The sequence below is a fragment of the Mauremys mutica genome, chromosome 12, assembly GCF_020497125.1.
Source record: "Mauremys mutica isolate MM-2020 ecotype Southern chromosome 12, ASM2049712v1, whole genome shotgun sequence".
Classification (NCBI taxonomy): domain Eukaryota; kingdom Metazoa; phylum Chordata; order Testudines; family Geoemydidae; genus Mauremys; species Mauremys mutica.
In genome coordinates, this window is record NC_059083.1 from 51486111 (window position 1) to 51505726 (window position 19616).

A 19616-nucleotide genomic window follows, 5' to 3' on the forward strand; every position below is an offset into this window, starting at 1 on the left:
ATGCTGGCGAGACTCGTCAGCATGTTCCTCAGCACTTCGGGCTCCATTCCTGCAGACCAAAAGGGAAGACAGAGCGTGCTGCACAAAAAACATTGAAAGATGGTGCCAAGTGGTCCATGGAAAAAAAAGTTTGAGAGTCACTGCTCTCATTGATCATCACCTTAACAACAAAACAACATTAATTGGGACGACTTTAAGTGAGGAGTTACTATATATTGACTTACAAGGCTGGGGGTGGGACAGGACTTGGACATTTCTGGGCAGCACCAAAAATTATACAAACCGATTGCCCCTGCATGGGGACATGTTCTCCCATGGCACCTTCCAATGGAGGGAAGAATGTGACACATGAGTTGTAGTCTCTTCCTGGCTTCCAGATAACCAGTGATGACCTGTGCCTGCCAATAGTGGGGGTGGGGGGGGGAGAGTGAGGGCATCTGGCTTCAGCTGTGTTATTGAGCATGCTCAGTCCATGTGAGCATGCTGAGTACAAACCTAGCAGCAACTCGGGGTGTGGGGAGGCAGAGGCAGGGGCGGCTATAGCAAGCCTGCGGGAGGTCCACCAGAGCTGGCTGCCACCCTCCCGGCAAACGGCAGAGCGCCCCCCGTGGCATGCCGCCCCAAGCACGCGCTTGGTGTGCTGGGGCCTGGAGCCGCCTATGGGCAGAGGATGTGACACTAGGTGCCTCCTCCCCCACACATCGCCTCCGCCGATAACCCTCCTGCAGTAACACAAGTGTGTGCTCAGGAGAATGCTGTGCTGCAGTGTACATACCCTGCAAGATACTCACTGGAAGCATGAAGGGAAGTAACACTGCTTTTACCACGGGAGTCTAGGCAAGAAGGAAGAGAAGCTGGAAATTCTCATTGTGGAGGGGAAAGTGGATAGAACGGGGAAACCTGGTGGGACGATGTGTATTACTGGAATGTTAGTGTCACTGGTTACAACCCGAATAGGAAGGGGAGAGATGAAAAACAGTGGTGGGCTCGGAGGCACTTGACATTAGACACATCATTACCTGTTTAAATTTCTTGGTTATAGAGACCCCCAGGACCTCAAATGAAAAGGGCTCAACCTGCTAACTAACATGGCCTAGTAGGGGAATCAGTAGGGGCTGGTACAATCCAAACCAGAGAAGGTTCAGTTTCTCCTTTAGCACCTGTTTATGACTTGTGGGAAGACAATTGGGTTAGCATAGGGGACTTCCTATTTGGAGACAGATGGGTGAGGTCTCAAGTAGCCATTAGTAAATCATCCTTGGAGATTTAAAAAAAATTACAGATACTTTTCTAAGACTCTATTGTGCATCTCACTGTGGTGGTGATCACTGGCCTGCATGTTAATAGTTGCTCTGGGGCCAGTGATCGTGACTTGATTGTATTCAGTAAGAACCAATAGAGGACAGCTCCAACCAGCCCTATTTACATTTGGTGCATTGAACGGGCTAACTTTTCAAACATCTCTTTCCTTCTTGTGGTGGCGGCTGCCTCTTCTGCAGACTTGGCCCTCCAGCCCAGTCACTTCCAAACTTCTCCCCTTCCGGGGTCATCTAGAAATAAAAGCCAAGGAATCAACACTCAACAACTGGCTAGTAGGTGTGAGGGGAAAATGCCTCCTATGACGAAGTTGGGGGGGGTTCTTGGTTTTTCCATGTTTTCCGGTGGGTTGCATGCAGAGGGAGTGGGACTCAGTGTCCCCGAGTGTTACTGGTTTAACAAGCTGAGGGGAGAGGTTATTACAGAGGACTGGAGAGGGAACTTGGGACCCCAGCTGATGGCCTGGAGGATGGATAACCCAGTGACTGGTGACCTGGTGACCTGGAGATGCAGCTCAGGAGTCACAGCTGGGTCTGGCCAGTGGGAGGACAATGGGCTACGAAGAGAGGAGCCCATTGACCTGACCAGCCAGTTCAAGCCAGAGGGGGCCAGAGGACGGCTGAAAGGAGAGGAGGCCCAGACCACCCAGTTTACAATCCTGTTTACCTGGAAAAAAGAGAATGGACAGAGGCAGGGCTTGGAGCCAGGGATATCAGAGGCCCAGCTGGGAAGCAGGGGGGCTCTGGGCTGGAGAGGGGGAGCAGACAGAGCCCACCAGCATGCAGGGGGACTGGGATGTGCTGTGCTGAGGGAGGCCAAGCTTGAGGCCCTGAGAGTTGCCTGTGCTGTGTTCAACCCTCAATAAACCCTCCTGTTTTACGCTGGCTGAGAGTCGCTCCAGTCTAGAGAACAAGGTTGCATCAACACCTTCGGGGGTGGAGGCCTGGGGTGTCCAGAGCGAGTGGACTCCCTGAGGGGGCCCATGGCGAGAAACAGGTGTGCTATAGCTCAGAGAGGTGCGGCTCCAGGAGATGGAGGGGCCTGAACTGGAGAGAGAGTGGACCCCCGAGAAGGGCTGTCACACTGGCAGGGGTGCCCTCCACAGACCGCACAGGGCCACGAGTGGGCACAATCTGTGAGTCTGTGACATCTCCCTCTCTGGGTATAACAGATGCACGTCCTCTCTTCCCTCAGAGAGGGACCTTCAGGCAGTTGCTGAGGGACAGAGCCAGCCTTCCCTCAGGGCCTGCCAGATAAAGGACCATCCTCTTGCCAAGTCTGCCCACAAGTGAGCTGTTCTGCTCCCTTTTAAATCCTCCCTCCAGTCTGTGCTTACCCTGCAGCTGTGTTGGGGTGGGGCTGGCTGAGGCCAGAGCAGTTCCTTAACCCCTTGTTGCCCAGTGTGAGATTTGTATTCCTCATGACAAGTCCAAACAGAGGGGAAAAAACCTTGAAGGTACAGCTTTCCATACTGTTAATAGCTAACAAGCCTAGCAAGTCTGAGAGTCTATTTGGGCAAATTATTACCCCAACTAGCAGTAACAATATTAATTTGAATCCTTTATTTTATCCTGGCTTCTCTTTAACTCATTGGAAGGTGATTTTAGATGATGCTTCATGCATCAAACATTCTTTTGCCCTGTGTCATCCTGGCATCTCTGTTGCCAGGCTCGGGAGGAGGGTTAGAGAGAATCCACTCTGCCGGAATAGGGGCTGCAACCTGGCACACTCTAGTTAAATGTGCAACAGGGTTTCCCTTCTGCCACAGAAGGGGCAGGTGTCCAGGATAGGGGTAAACCGTGTGAAGTTCATGCCCGTGCTCACGACCCTGTGGAGGAGCCACCAACTGATATCCCCGGCTGGCCTTGGAACCAGGATGGAGTATAGGCTGGTCCACCGGGACTTCTCACCCTCGAGAGGTGGCAGGAGGTCCCGCCACTTTGTGTCGGGGCAGGACGCGAGGGTGAGGAAGTGAAGGGTGTGGCACACGAGCATGTACAGATGTTTCCTTGGTTCAGTCTGGAATGGAACTGGCTGAAAATCGTGCAACCAGCTCAAGGTGAAAGGGCGGGAGGGGGGCGGTTGGATCTACGGGGCAGGGACCCGATGAAAAGGTCCAGAGGATGTGGGGTGGAGGGTGGATGGGGCGTGCCCTTTCGCTTGACTCTTCCTGGCAAATGCTGTGCTTTCATTCCTGGACACTACCAGGAGGCCCAGCTTCCATCCCTAGCAGCTTGGTTGTTCCATCCCCTACTGTGAACCTAACCTGCCTTTAAAGGACTATTCATGCCCCTCCCAGGCCTGCTCCAGTCTCTCCTGGCGGAGCACAGGCTGTCCTTATATCACCCAACAGGCCTGGATCCTAGTTACATGCTGCTCTTTCTCCTGTGAGTCCTGCACATATTCCTTTCACCTGGGGATAGGTTCAGTTGAGCTGCAACCCCTTTAATGGCCATCTCACCCTGGGACAGCATGAAACTGGAAACCTGTGGGCTAATAGTAGCTGTTTCTATGAAAGGTGCTGAAGACACAGTGGAAGAGGAAATCCTTTGGACTGGATTTTAATTATTCCAAAGGAAAGTGAATGTGAGAAAATGTCCAGCATTATCCTCCTAGCAAAAGAAAAAGTTTAAGGTCAGAAAGGACCATTATGTCCATCTTCTGTATAACACAGGCCCTAGAACGTCACCGAGTGCTTCCTCCAGAAAAGCTAGGACATGTGACTGAGCCAGAGCACATCTTCTGGAAATACATCTACATGCATTGGAGCCAACTGGTAAGAAAACAATCTTTCTTCTGCAGTGACGTGAAGTTAAAGAACATGGAGAAGAAGAAAACCTCTACTCGGGTTGTTACTGGAGCTGAAGCAGAGAGGCCAGGATAAACACAGCTAGGTGCCAGGACTGACTAGCAGCAGATCTGCCATTTTCTATTCCTGGCTTTTTGACCATGAGCGAATCTCTTTGCTTCTGGGTGCCTCAGTTTCCACAACTATAACTATAACTAGCTAATCAAGGTTCTGTTTTTTCTCTCTCCTATTTTGCAAGGCGGAAAACTTAGATACATTTGGGGCCTGTCTACGCTACCGGTCTAGAGTGTCTTTTTAAGCTGATGACCTCCACATGTTGTTCAGAACCTATGGATAACACAAGCTCCTAAGTTTGTTCTGTGCGTAGCCCCTATGGAACAGCTGGGCTGGGTGGCCTTTTCTCGCTGGGCTGTGCGGAGCAGGTTCTGGGCACTAGGGATATGAAGAGGCTCTCAAGGACTAATTCTTGAAAATAAATATCAATCAACTGCAACACAATATAAAATCACTGCTGCTAACAATGGTGGGTGATAAAATACTAGCAGAGTGGTAATTAATGCTGTGGACAGGGCAGTGACACAGAGCAATCGGATCCCTTGATAAGCTAGCCCCATTCAAAGAAAACAAATTTGGAAAGAACCAAATGAAAGGTCCTATCCCTAGCAGCAAAGCATGCAGGCTGAATCTACAGAATGGGGACTTGTATCCAGGAAAGCACTAACTGTGAAGAGGATTTAGGGGCCATGCTGGGCAAGCCATTCAACATGAGCACCCAGTGTGATGCTGTGGTGAACAGGGCTAACGCCATCTTTAGATGTATGAAAAGTGCAGTGAGTAGCACGGGGAAGTGACACACCATCAGTAAGACTGATCTTGGAATACGGCATCCAGTTGTCTTTTGACAAAAGATTTTGAAATATTGGAGATGGGGCAGCAAAAAGCAATGAAAGGTTTTGAGGTGTGGAGAAAAATGCCTGCTAGTGAGCTATTGAAAGAGCTCAGCCTGTTTAGATTATCAAAAAGATTGGGAGGTGACATCATTAAAGTGTTGAAGTGACTTAATGGAGAGAAAATATTGGGCATTAAAGGGCTCATTAGTCTAGCAGAGAAAAGCATAACAAGACCCAGTGGCTGGAAACTGAAAGAGACCAATTCATATTAGAAATAGTACACAAATATTCAACAGTGAGGATGTATCACCAAAGGAACAAACTAGAAAGGGAAGTGGTGGAAATTGCCCATTTCTTGATGTCTTCTAATGAAGACTAGATGCCTTTCTGGAACGTGTTTAGTGAAAAACTAGCTACCATGCTATACAGAAAGCATGTGATATGCAGGGTGTCAGATTACATGCTCTAATTGTCTCTTCTGTCCATAAAGTCTGCTAATTCATGAACAACTGAGCGTAGCATGGGGAAGAGCATCTCATGTTCTACTATGTAGTCGGTGTCATCCCCACAATGAAGAGTCATTGAGTGGGGTGATCCAGGGGAAGCAGCTCAAACATCTAGTGTGGCTGGACAGGGGCAGGACATCAGCACTGCAGGGGAGGGCTGGGTGTGGCAGTGACATCACAAAGGCCTTTGGCAGGACCTCCGCCTATTAGACAAATGTGGTGGGGAGGCGATGATCTCACAGAGAGATCTTGACATCAGCCAGGCAGGACAAGGGTGCAGGACAGAGGCAACGTTGGAGATCCCTGTGGCTTTGCTTCAGTACGTCTCCTTCTCGAGGTCTCTCCTTGAGGACTGAGAGAGAATTCACTTTCATGTACGTGAGCGCAAGGAGGACCCTCTTTGGAGTTTTCTCCTTTTCTTGATTTTGCTAGAAAACAGACATCCCTGTATAGAAGGTAAGAGCCTCCGAGAGGTTTGGAACCTGTTCAGTCTGATCCATGAGATGCCGGCTGATTTTTAGGAAAGGAAAACACTAGATTGTGGGAGCAGCATTTTATTTCTGACCTAGGACTTTGTCCCTGAGAATTACTGGGGACATTGGGGTTTCTCCATTTTGTTTTCCCTTTTCCTGTCTCTCCCTCCTTTCTCTTCTTCTCTTGCATCTCTGTCCTTTTCTCCTGCTCTCCTTTCACCACCAGGACCTGTCTGTGCATGTGGAGTGGGGAGCGAGGAGGGGTGGGTTGCGCTCCAACTCTCTTTGTGGGAGGCCCTCCCAAAGACATGTGGCTGGAATAGTGCTCTAAGAGTGACTCTCTCCAGTGGTGACCTGGGACAGCTGGTGAGAACTCTCAGCCCTCTGATTCTCAGAGTCTCAATGCTGATTGGGTGAGCATGGGGCTATTGTGAGGGAGGAAACTCAGGTCCTTGTTACTCTCTTTTGAGAAGACCAAGGAAATAAGCCAGAACCAAACATGTTTTTGATTACTCTTGCTGTTTTTCTCCATTCATTGTCTTTGAGTAGTTCGTGATTCTCTCTCTAATGGGCTAGTTCTTCTTAAATAGTTACTGAATAATTAGGTTTTAACAAAGCCATATGCAAACCTGTGCTTCCAGTAACAAAGGAGTCAGACGACACCCTACAGAATGGGGGACAGTCCGCTGGAAAGCAGTGACCATGAAAAGGATTTAGGGGCCATACTGGACGAGCTGCTCAACATAATTTGTCAATGTGAAACTGTGGTAAAAAAGGTTAAAGCCATTCTTGGATGGATAGAGTGGTGAGTATGGAAAGGGAAGTGATCCAGCATTGGTGAGACTGATATTGGAGTGTTGAATCCAGTTCTTGTGTCCACATTTTGAGTATTATGTTACAAAAATTGGAGAGGATAGAGAAAAGATTCATAATTGAGTGATGGGGATGATGCCTAATAACGAGACATTGAAAAAGCTCAATCTGTTTAGTATGTACAAAAGAAGAATGAAAGGTGAGTTGCTTGAGTTCATGGAGAGAAAATGTTGAGTATAAAAGGGCTCTTTTATCTAGCAGAGACAAGCATGACAAGACCCCATGGATGGAAGCAGAAATCAGAAAAAGTATAATAACAATAAGACCCAGATTTGTAAGAGGGTTATTCATCATTGGAACAAACTACCAAGAGAAATCATGGCTTCCCCATCTCTTGAGATCTTCTAATAAAGACTAGATGCCTTTCTGGAAAATGTTTGAGTAAAAGAAAAAATCAGCTTTTCTGACATACAGGAGGCCTTAGGATATGCAGGGGATCAGATAAAATGCTCTAATGATTCTTCTGGACATAAAGTCTACTAACTTATGAAAACCTGATTGCAGCCTGGGGAAGAGCCTCTCGTGTTCTACTGTGTAGTCGGTGTCATCCCCACAATGAAGAGTCATTGAGTGGGGTGATCCAGAGGAAGCAGCTCAAACATCCAATGTGGCTGGGCAGGGGCAGGACATCAGCACTGCAGGGGAGGGGTGGGTGTGGCAGTGACATCACAAGGACCTTTGGCAGGACCTCAGCCTATTGGACACAGGTGGTAGGGAGGCGATGATCTCACAGAGAGATCTTGACATCAGCCAGGCAGGACTGGGGTGCAGAACAGGGGCAACCTTGGAGATCTCAGTGGCTTTGCTTCAGCACGTCTCCTTCTCGAGGTGTCTCCTTGAGGACTGAGAGAGAATTCACTTTCATGTATGTGAGTGCAAGGAGGACCCTCTTTGGAGTTTTCTCCTTTTCTTTTCTTGATTTTGCTAGAAAACAGACGTCCCTGTATAGAAGGTAAGAGCCTCCAAGAGGTTTGAAATCTGTTCAGTCTGATCCATCAGGTGCCAGCTGAATTCTAGGAATGGAAAACACTAGATTGAGGTGGCAACCATAGGACTTGTCCCTTAGAATCACTGGGAACCTTGGGGTTTCTCCTTTTTGTTTTCCCTTTTCCTCTGTCCCTCCTACCTTTCTCTTCTTGCTTCCTTTGTCCTTTTCCTCTGCTCTCCTCCCACCACCAGGAGCTCTGTGTGTGCAGCGGGGGCCAGGGGGGGGGGCGTTGTGAGAGGCCCTCACAGAGAGGTGAGACTGGAATAGTGCTCCGAGAGTGATCCCCTCGGTGGTGACCTGCGCCATTCTTTGGGCTATTTGATGAGAACCCTTAGCCTCCCACCCCTCAAAGTCTCAACCTTGATTGGCTGAGGATGGGGCTATTGACAGGGAGGAAACTCTGGTCTTTGTTGTTCTCTTTTATGACCAAGCAGATAAGTCACAACCAGTTATATGTTTGACCAATGTTGATGCTTCTCTCCATTCATTGTCTCAGAGCAGTTCATGATCCTCTCTAACATTCCAATTCTTCTAAAATACTTACTGAATAATTACTATGAACAATTGTTGGTCTGTAGCTCATTTGAGAGCAACTCTGCTACTGACTGGCTGCATCAGCTAAGACAAGTCACTGTTCCTTTCTCAGCCTTAGTTTCTCCTTCTGTCAAGTACAAATAATAATCCTCTCCCACCTACCTCTTGATGGGTGGATGATGGGGATCCATTGAAGAGTGTCACTAGTAGCAGTGCAGAATAGGAGGTGTCCTATCACATTGAACCATATCAGATTATGATATAATATTCTGTTTGATTGGTATTTTATTCTTTTGAAATTGTTAAGACCAGCAACTACTTAGCTCAGACTGAAGCATCTCATCTAACTTTCTAGATCACAGCGTCTCCTCTTTGTGTATGATGAGACAGTTTAATGCACTATGACAAACAGGAGATGATCTTGTTTTGCAAACAAATATTTGTTTGCAAAGAATTTTTATCCTACGTGTTATGATTTCAAGAAACAAAGTGGTTTAGTCTGAATGGATTTTCTGACAGAAAATGGTTCCCATGAAAATTTTCACCCCTTATTTCCTGGGCTCTATCCCTGCCTCCGTGGGGGTTGTTGTCTGTTAGTTAGAACAGGAGTCAGGACTGTTGGCGTCTCTTTCTGGTTCTGTCACCACTTTGCTGCGTGACACCTTGGGTAGGTCCAATGGGAGTAGGGACAATTCTCTAACTCCAGGCAGCAGAGACCCTGGGTGAGAAGGGAGGCTCAAGCTGTCTGCGAAGGAGAAAGGGACGTTTCCAGGTGTTGAACATCAAGAATTCTAAACTTTGCTAAAATGGCTGGTGTAGAGAAACAAGAAAGAGTTGGGGCCAAACTTTAACCATTGTCTTTTTAAAGCTCATTCAGGGATGTGAGTCCCAGAGAGCCATAGAGAGGGGGAGCAACTTGCCCAGTCCCACAGATCAATAGGCAGCAATGGAAGCAGGAGTGACACTCCCTCTCAAAGGCAGGGGGACGGGACATTAGGGCCTGGTTGAAATTGCCAGCTGTGGGAGGGAGTGTGCAGCAGTGGTTAGTGAAGGGATCCATCCATGGCTCTGACACTCGGTGTGACCCTGAGCCGGTAGCTGAGGCCTGTTTGCCATCAGTAGGGTTGGGGTCCCATGGCTACAGCCCAGGGGGGTTGGGAGGCTCCAGGAAGGTGTGTAAAGTGCTGGGATGTCAGGATCCTGGAGCCGCTGTCTCCTCCACACTAGGGCAGTGTTCTGCACCCCGCTGCTGCTGGCTGACTTTCTCCATCCCCTGGCAATAAGACAGACTCTTGTTTTCACAGCCAGTCGATCACCCTAGTGTCATCACCCTGCCTGCTGGCTGGGCAGGGTAACTCCTCAGGTTACCACCCTCTCCAGCCTGCCTTGGGCTTGGAGAGTGAGGAGGGCGAGGGACATCTGCTGACCCTGAAAATCCATCATACCATCACCTAGAGCAAGTGAGTGGCATTAGGGTTCCTCGGTGGCTTCCCCCGTCTGTCTGGGGAGAGGCAGAAAGAGGGGGAGAGAACATCTCCAAAGGGGGATTTCATTTGCAAACAGCCCCAAGAGCCCCTCACTCTCCGACTAGGCAGGGGCTTCTCCAGAGCTGTCTCCAGTTTGTTTGGAAAGGTCCCAGCAATGGAGCTCCCAATCCCTCCCTTGTGGGAAACTGTTCCCCAGGCTGAGAGTCTTTGAGATGGGCCAGACCCTGTGAGCAGCTGAGCATGGAAATCAATGGGGAATGAGGAGGGCCCTGGTCTTCCTGTGCCTTGGGACTTTGTGACTTTGACGTGGGGAATGGTTTCCCTGGAGAACTCCGGACTCCTGGGTTCTGTTCCTTTTCTAGCCTGGGTGGGGGACTGTGGCCTGGGATGACAGGAGGGGGTTGCTTGTCCAAAGTAACCGATGGTCTTTGGGACTGACCCCATTGCTCTAAAAGGATGAGACTTCCTGGATATTGCAGCAGCAGCAGGGATTAGGAGGGGGAACATTGGGAGCAGCTCATGCAATGAACTCCTGCCAGTGTGTGTAGCTTGCACTCCCTGCACTCCTGTGGGGGGAGAAGGGGCTGCTCTGATTGGAGCAGGGCTGAGGAGGGACCGAAAAGGCCCATGAGTGAAAGGCTGCCTTGAGCCCACACTCACACCTGCTCCCCGCTCAATTCCAGGATGGCCGGGCTCCTGAGGATGTTCAGGAAGAAGGCTCTGCAGGTGGCCCCAGAGCCTGAGGAAAGCAGCTGCCATCTTCCCGAGGGGCAGAGCAACCTTTCCGTCCCTGCTGGCGGGGAAGCAGCTCCCACCCAGGCCAGAAGGCGGAAGCGCCCAGCCTTCTGGTGAACAAAACCACTTCCTGGTGCAGGCGGCGAGCTGGGAGAGGCCCCGACCAGGCCCAGATGGAGCTGGCTCAGGATGTGGTTTCGCAGACAGGACCCAGCCCAGGAGGGGCGCCGGGCAGGGAGGCTCTGGGGCTTGTTGTGTGGACAGCAGCAGCCCCACAAGCCCAGCCCTCATTCCCAGCAGGAGGCATCGCCCTGCCTGGTCACTGAGGACCTTCCAGCCCCCTCAGGCCAGGAGGTGGAAGATCCCTGTCCCAGCACCAACAGCTCAGCATGGGACAGCAGCAGCACCTGGGACTCTGGCAGCAGCGACACTGGACGCTGCTGCTTTGTTCCAGGTGAGAAGCCAGGTTGGGGTCAGGGAGGGGTGAGGACGAGGATGTGGCCCAGACACTCTCCCAGTGATGTGGGGCGGGGGGGAAGTCCCCAGCCGAGGTCTCCTCCCCCCACAGGCACTGTCCCAGTTCCTGATCCTGCTTGTGTAGGAGTGGTGGGAGATTTGGACAATAGGCGGGTCCCCACGATGCGCCATTGAGGCCTGAGCCCTGGAGCTGGTGTGGGTGGGGTAGGAAGGTCCCTAGCTAACAGGTTCTCTCTCGCTATCCCCCACTCCTGATGGGTACAGGATGAGGGGCAGCAGCTCATGTTCCTGCAGGCCATCTACACCGTGTGTCTTGCTGGGCAGGACAGAGAGCAGGACACGCTGGAGCCGCGCTGCTGCAAGGCGGCTTTGGTGGAGAGGATTGTGCTGAGTGAGGCACATCATATGGCAGCTGGAGGGAGGAGAGAGACATGGGATTGGCAGGGGTATCGCCGGGCTAATGGGCGGGGGCTGGGTGGTGTTGGAGGGGGCAGCAGAGGGCAGGGATTGCTGGGGCTGAAGGCTGGGGAGAAGAGAAGGGAGAAATTGTGAGATTGGGCAGTGGGGGAATTGCGGGGCTGGAGGGCAGCTGAGACTGGGGGACGAGGAATCACATGGTCCCAGCTCGGTAGTCGGGATGGTGCTGAATGGGGGCAGTTTTGACAGGGAGGAGGAAGGAAGGGGATTGGGACTGAGCGGGGCAGGAATGCTGGAAGGGGGACAAGTTTGAGTGGCAGGAAGAAATGGGAGGAGCAGGAGGTAGTGGGGGATCCTGCTGGTCATGTGGGGCACTGGCTGTGTAATCTCCTCATTGGGAGGGGTCAGTAGGGCCCGAATCTCTCATGCTCCTTTGTCTCCTTCGCGTCTCTCAGGAGCTCACTGAGGAGTGTCCTAAAGACTCTCCACCCAGCGCCATCCTCGCCAACTCGCTGATTGCAGTGGGCAACCTCAGGTACTGAGACAGCACCTGCCCGCCTTGCTACCCTAACCCCAGTGCTGCTCAGGACCAAGGCTGGGAGTCACTGTCCCTCCCACTCCCAGGTCAGTCACCTCCCAGGAGTGGCTCCTCTGGCAGAGCTGGTGGGGCGGGAAGGTTCACTCTCTCCTGGCTGGGCTGTTCTTTTCACTCCACTAACATTCCAGGGGCCTTGGGGAGGGGCTCACTCCCAGCTCAGATACAGGACGGGCAGCAGGCTCCAGGGAACAGGCGCTATTCCTGACCTGCCACTGTCTGTCTGTGATGCCTTGGCCTTGTCATTCCCTAGCTCAGTGCCTCAGTTTCCATTCTCGCCAGCCTGTGCCTATATCCCTGTGGTTTCGTGTCCGTGTTGGCGACAATCCCACCCCCGTACTGCACAGTCTAATACCAGCTCCTCTCTCTTGCCAGCACCATTAAACCAGCCCTTGAGCCTGACCTAGAGACCTGCCTCTTGCGAGCTGCCCTTTGCTCCGTCTTCACCCTGGGCATGGAGAAGGACACCATCAACATCCAGGTACATACTCTTCCTCCATCCTCCTCCTCTTCCAGAGTGATCCTTGGTCCCTGCTCCCTTGATTCACTGGAGCTCCAGATTTAGGGGTGTGGTAGGCAGAAATGGAACAAGCTGCAGGGTTGGATCCTTCCCTCCAGAGGATTACCCCTCCCTGAGGGATTTCTTTCTTTCTTTCTTTCTTTCTTTCTTTCTTTCTTTCTTTCTTTCTTTCTTCAATATGCCATGTTTTGCCCTCCTCAGATTTGCAGTCACCCTCCCTGAGTTTGACGTAAGTGACCTCTGAGCCCAGCTTCCTGACTCCAGGCGTAGGCGGGCTGACTCCAACGGGCTGTAGGATCTGCTGCTGCAGGGGCTGTGGGTTTGGAGTGTTCCTCTTGGGGAGGCAGAGTCAGAGCAGGGAATGAGATAGGCTTGAGTCAAGTTCTTCTTGTCCTGGTTAAGTGTTGTCCCTGGGCCTTTAAGGGGACCATACTCCAGCCCCTGCTTGGCACCCCAAAGCAGCTCCTGGCTCCCTTGGCAGCAGAGCAAATGAAGGGTCTATCTCAGGCTCCTCTCCCCCAGCATCTCCTGCAGAGGGGCTAAGGGGAAGGAGTCTTCTGGCCCAGGGGGGACAGGGAGCTGACAGGAAAATGCTGATGGAGTCCCCTCTCCTCTCCCTTCCATTAGATCTCAGCAGAGTTCCCTAGGATGGGTCACCATGTGGCACAGCTGGCTCTGTTTGTCAGTGACCCAGACAAGGACATCAGCCGGCAGGCCAGGGAGGGGACTTACCGGCTGTACCAGCTGCTGCTCCAACAGAGGGGTAAGGAACCCACTGGCACATGGAACCCAATAGGGGACTGAGAGTGACCACGGGTGGATAATGGGGACCCCAGACAATTTCTCTCAGCCTGACCCCAGCTGGAGGACAAGTCTCTCTCTGCCTCTGTTCTTCTCCACTCCACTGTGCAGCCACCAATGGGATTGGAAGGACACAGAAACTGCAACCAGAATGATCAAAGTGTCTCTCTCTCTCTCTCTCTCTTCCAGGGCTGACCATACACAAGGCAGAAGATCTGTGGTGCCACGACTGGCACCAGGACAGCAGGCTCCTGGGCTATAAGAACACAGCCAGGTTGGGGGAGGTAAGGACACTGTGGCAGGGCATGACCCTGCTCAGGGAGTGGGGCTGGCTGGGGTCCCTGCAGTGGATGCCTCCTGGAGACAGGACAAGAGCCCACTCCTTATTTCCAGCTCAGAGTTCCTCACCCAGCACCCAGTGGGACAGGCTGGTGCTAAAGGTCCCACATTGGAACCTCGCTAGGTGCCGTGATTTGAGTGTCTTACATGGAGCCATTACTATGTGGCATAAGGAGAATCCCCGGGTGGGTGAGTTAATTTAGGATTATGGCTCTGGGTGTCTCTCTGCTCCTTGTCCCCCTGGCTGATCCCCAAGTGTGTGGGAGGAGAGCACTGGGTCAGTCTGTCACTATTGCTTGATCAGACCCTTGTTTAATTCCCTGCACCCTGTAGAAGCAGAGAAAGGAATGGGGGTTTGCCCAATTCCATTGCCAGTCAGGAAGCAGAATGTACCAACCTGGGAACTGGGTAGGGGACACAGTGAGCTCCAGAGCCAATATGTACCACATGCACCCCCCTCATGTCTCCAGACCCGGCCAGGGAATGGCAGAGTATCTGGACCTCAGCCACTGTTCCAAAGAAGCACATTGTCACTGCCCCAAGTTGCGGCTACTTGCTGCACAAGTAGAAAATCAAAGACACTCCCCCACCCCTGCCCCCGTCTCACAACTGTGGTGAGAACATCCAAACCTTGGAACACACCATAACCCAGTGCCCCCAGATTGGAATCAAAGGTGAAATTGGTGATTTCCACAACATCACAGAGGAGACCTTGGAATGGCTCCTGGAGCTACAAGTGCATCTACAGAATGCTGCTCTATAGTCGCCATGTGAGAGAGACTGTGTGAGCTTGTCCTGCCTCCCACAAGCTGAATGGCTGCAGCAGAAGAAAAGTTTCCTAGGAGTGTTTATGATGGGGACAGGGACATGAGTCTCCTTATCCTTGTCAGGTTGCAGATTGGATTCCCTTTGGAAGAAACCAAGGAGCTGCAGAGGCCTTACCCAGCTGCTAGAGAAATCACTAATTTGGGGGGAATAGACCTTTGGTCTGTCAGCTCCAAACCCCACCCCCACGCACACACACTCCTCTAGCCACTGAGGTGCAGGAGATCTCTCTGCTGGAAGCAATACAGGGTCCCCTATCATCTCTGGGTGCTGCACAGCAGAGTGGGCCCTACTCACCCACATTAGAGATCCATTTCCAGCCCATCATGGCCCCTGCGATAAATTGCCCTCCAGAAAGAGTCGCTCGAGGCTTTGGTCCCTAAGCAGCTGCCACCTTTTAATAAAGGGGCTTCCCTGAGCCATGGGACCCTGAAAGCCTCCTGGGGAATGAACTGCCTTGGCTACAGCAGCTCTCTTACCCTCCCTCTGGGGCACCAGAAGCTGAGGCCATTCTATCTCCAGGACTTGGAGGCTGGCTCTGGGCAATCTGCTAAAGCCTCGTGTCCTGCTGGTTTTAGGTTTCTGGAAAATTCTTCTCTGAGGGGCAGAGAAAATATTTCCTCCTGACAGCAATGCTGGCGATCCATGACCCCCTGCTGCGTGTCAGCCAGGCTGGGCTGCTCCTCACATACTCCATCCTGGGGGAAGCCCAGCAGCTGATGGGGGACAAGGTGAGCAGCTCCATTAGACTCAGGAGCTTGGGGCAGGGCCCTGGCCTCATTCCCATCCTATCACCATTGGCTGGCCTGGGAGCAAGGAGCCTAGTGGGGACTTGTGGACTTCATGGACTTGTGTTCTTAGGATGTGATGCTCTGCTATCACTCCTGGGAAGGGCAGGAGAGTCCCCTAAGTGCCCTCTGTGAACCTCTCCAGCCCCACAGAGCTGCACCCATTTCCCCATGGCCTAGTGTCCATGTCACCCAAGCCACCACCCATCACTGGCAGCCTGGGAGGCCAAGGACTGATGGGTGATGGCAACTGGCCAGGCAGGTCTGAGGCACATGGGTTGGGGAAGCTTGTCCTGCTGCTGGCAGGGCTGGACCAGCTCCAGAGAGAACGGATTCAGTCAGCAGGGGCCGCTGACCTGCCCTGTTCACCAGGGCTGCCATCCTGTGGCTTCAGCATTCGTCACTGGGGTGACTTGGGGAAAGGTCTCAACCTCCCCATATCCCACTTCACTGCTGCCAGAATCCCTCCTGCCCCCCTCCCTGCCCTACCTGGGTGGGAATGGAGGTCGGGGTGGAGGAGAGGGTTCTACGAACTTGAGCGGTGTCCCCAGGTGGGTTGGAGGTGGAACAGCTGTCAGGGGCACTGAGGGGGAGGTGGCAGGACCTGACCCTATGACATGAGCAGCTGCTGGGTGGAAATGGTGCTGGTTCCAGGTGCCCTTAATCCTCCCTCATTCCTGGGCAGTGTCTCAGTCTCTGACATGTTCTCGTTCCTCTGCAGCTGGAGGATGTCACAGCCAAGGTGATGTGCCAGCTCCTCATCATCCGGCACTTGCACCAGGTGCCTGAGGCGCTGCAAGGGCTGCACCTCATCTGATGCCCTTAAAGGTTCCCCTCCCATGTTCAGCAACTCCCGCTCCCTGCTGCAGGTACTGCTCTGTCTCACTGTAAATGGGGGCTAGTGGAAGGGGAAATGGAGGCCCCTGTCACTGACAGAAACCCTCTTCCCTCTCTGTGCACCAGGCTCCTTCCCTCTGACCCCAAACTTCCTTCATCTGGGGCATGAGCTCTTCCCCTCACTCCCATACCCCTCCCCTCTTTCCTTGCTCTGACCCCCATCCCATTCCCCCTGCTCCCAGGCAGAGATCTCCCTGCCCCATATGGCGCAGAAGGACCTTTGTGTCAGGGCTACAGACTGTCTGCCCAACTGAAGCTCAGGAAGCTCCACATTTGAGGAGGTGAGGATGGGGCAGAGGCTCAGGGCCTGCTTCACCTCCTGCCCTTTATTCTTCCTTTGGCCCTTCTATGGGCTCTCAGAGGGTGACATGAATAGGAACCTCCTTTCCACCTGTCTTTTAGGCCCTGGGGGGTGTGACAGCCTCCCAGATGGGTGCAGTCAGAAGCTGAGCCACCTCAGGGAGCAGTGGGGACAGGTCACCTTGTCCTATGAAACCAAGCAGGGCTAGTTCTCAAAGAGGCTGAGAGGGAAAACCCCGCTCCCTCATGGAGGGAAGAGCCATTTACTTCTTTGGGCATATGGGTCTCTTGTGGGAGAAATGGGATCCCAGCTGCATAGCCTGGTTGGGAGCTTCGCCCATCCCTGGAACAGAGACATCTCCATCAATGTGCCACTTTTGTTTTTTTCCTACCAAGAGGCTCCCCAGAGATGTCCTCAAACCTGTTCTCCTGGGAGCATTTCTGGGAGGAGGCTCCCATCCCTCAGTCTCCAACTCCATCATGAAGTCTCATTCACATAACAACTCCGCTCTCCAGCTCCACTTCCCGCAGCAGGACAAACGAACCTTCAGCTCCTAGAGACCTGACTCTGACCTCCTTCTGATCAGCAATGGGGTTTCACCATCCCCTCAACAAACCTGTCAGCCTCTGAATGATGAATGTCAGAGTCACCAGAACCAGCAAAACTTCAACTGCAGCCAGTTGTGCCTTTGTGAACACAGCCCCTCTGGAAACCAGGTCTGAACTGGGGAGGTCTGAACTCAAAGACTCCTAGACTTTAAGATCAGAAGGGACCATTATGATCATCTAGTCTGACCTCCTGCACAATAGAATCTGACCCACCCACTCTTGTAATAAACCCCTAACCTATGTCTGAACTATTGAAGTTCTCAAATAATGCTTTAAAGACTTTAAGGTGCAGAGAATCCTCCAGCAAGTGAATCACACGTGCCCTATACTGCAGAGGAAGGTGAAAAACCCCCAGGGACTCTGCCAATGTGCCCTGGAGGAAAATTTCATCCCAAGCCCAAATATGGCGATCAGCTAAACACTGAGCATGTGGGCAAGACTCAGCTCAACCCAGTAAGAGCAGGACTGGGCAGTGCAGGTCTGTAACAGGGAAAGGAGAGTGCTTTCCCCTGGGCTGCAGAGCCTGGGGCTTAGCCATACTGGTTACAGAATGAGTCCTACCTCAGAGGGACCATGTATTGGCCCCGAAAGAACCAGACTTCAGTGGCGATAAAGCCCAGCTGGGCTATGAAGTGGAATGAGAACTAGATAGGAAGTTGAAAGCAGCAAGGAAAGCCTAGAAGGGAACTTGAGAAGAGAGGTGGGATGTGCCCAGGGAAACCTGCAGCAAAGAGAAAAGAGCAGCCCTAGCTGTTGAGTACAGAGCCCTGGGCTGCTACCAGTGTCAGGGTGGGACCGGGTTCCTCTACTGGCCCCAAAGAAGGGGACATACACACACCCAGAGAGGGTTACCAAGCCCAGCAAGGGGGCTGCAGCCTGAGCCAGAGCCCCAGCAAGAGCAGAAGAACTTTTTTCTCTGGGAAGACCTCTTTGGACTTTCAGTGTGTGACAAGCTGAGCCCCAAAAGCATGGACTAAAGGTGGTGAGCCAGCCAGAGGGCCGAATTACCAGGCAGAGAGACTGCCATGGTGCTGGAGTGACCACTGATGGAGGACCAGAGGGCACCTAACAATGAGTAGATTCATTTTGGCATAGTCAGCAGGATTGAATTCCCCGTCATCCCTGAGGGCTCATGGAAGTCTTGGTTACTGAAGGAAGATCCGTCCCCCCAAATGGGATTTCCCATTTGAGTTCCAGGGACTGGTTAAGCAGCCAAAGCAGGTCTCGGGTTTCTCCAGCAGCTCCTAGAAACCCAACACAAGCAGAAGGAAGTGCAGGCAGAGCTACAGATGCAGCTGGTAATCTTGAGGGAGCAGCAGCAATACCTGTGAGAGATCCTGCAAAGGGAAATCAACCTGCTACGCCCATGGACAAAAAGAGCAGACTCGGAGAGCATGCTGGGGCTGTGCTGAGAAGGTTGGCCCAGGAGTGCAGGGCATGAGAAAGTGTACAAGCATAGCCTAATGCCAAGATGGGAACAAAAGTTCTTTGGTTTGGGTGCAGAGAAGCAGGCCATATCGAAAGACCCGGCCTGCATAGGAAATTCCTGAGTGGCAAAAGGAGGGGCCAGGGCCCCAAGAAGATACAAAGAAAGGATAAGGTGTCCTCTTGGACAAACACACATGAGGCAGGCTAGGTGGAGATGGCAGGGGGGGCCATGGACCTTGCAGACCCTCCTCCAACACACCTGTCGGGTGCTGCAGGGAGGTGAAGGATGAAATGGTTGGCACAGAGATGAATAAGTCACGAGAGTTGAGCAGTGGTGTGTGCTCAGATCCTGATGGAAAAGGTTTTGGGGGATGCAGCAGCAGTAGAAAAAAAGGCTACAGAAGAAGCTAGTGGCTTCAGAACAAGGCTCTGCAAGCAGTCGTTAACGAGAATGAGTAGCTGCAGGAAGAGAAGGATGGCCTCTGAGTTCTGGTGAGTATGAGGCTGTATGAGTGCACAGCCAGTGACAGCAACGAGATGGTGAGGAATAAAGATTGGACAAGAATAGAACTTGCCCCCAGGTTGCGCCGGATTTTAAGGAGGAGGGTATTTCACAGGGTGGCTTGGCCTGTGGCTGCAAAGCCTGAAGATGACCAAGTGAGCCCCACCTGAGAGGAAACAAGGGAAAACAGCAGCAAAAGTACAGAAGCAGCCCTAGCTGTTCAGTATACGGCCTTGGGCCAAAACCTGGATACCAGGGTAGGACTGGGTTCTCCCACCGTCCCTAAGGAAGGGGACATAGAAGACCATAGAAACCCAAGAAGGGCAGGCCAAGCCGAAATAAGGTTGAGGAAGAGCTCCCCACGAGGGTGGAAGGCCTTGTTTCTGTTCAAGACATTTTTGGACTTTGTTTGGAAGGAGAGTGACCCAGGAAGGAGTGGACCAAAGGACAGTCAGGTGGTTGGAGGGCTGAGTTTCCAGCCAACAAACTGCAAGAGTGACTATCAA

The 19616-nt window shown here is 52.2% G+C and overlaps 1 protein-coding gene across 1 annotated transcript in view; it reads left to right on the plus strand.

Moving 5' to 3' along the window:
• Positions 1–19616, plus strand: part of LOC123345325 (maestro heat-like repeat-containing protein family member 1) — a 315313-nt gene that overhangs the window by 261684 nt on the left and 34013 nt on the right. Inside the window, exons 8-11 of the mRNA XM_044982116.1 lie at positions 13249–13384; positions 13612–13706; positions 15165–15317; positions 16096–16116. Coding sequence (XP_044838051.1) covers positions 13249–13384; positions 13612–13706; positions 15165–15317; positions 16096–16116 — 405 coding nt within the window. The remainder of the gene's footprint in view (positions 1–13248; positions 13385–13611; positions 13707–15164; positions 15318–16095; positions 16117–19616) is intronic.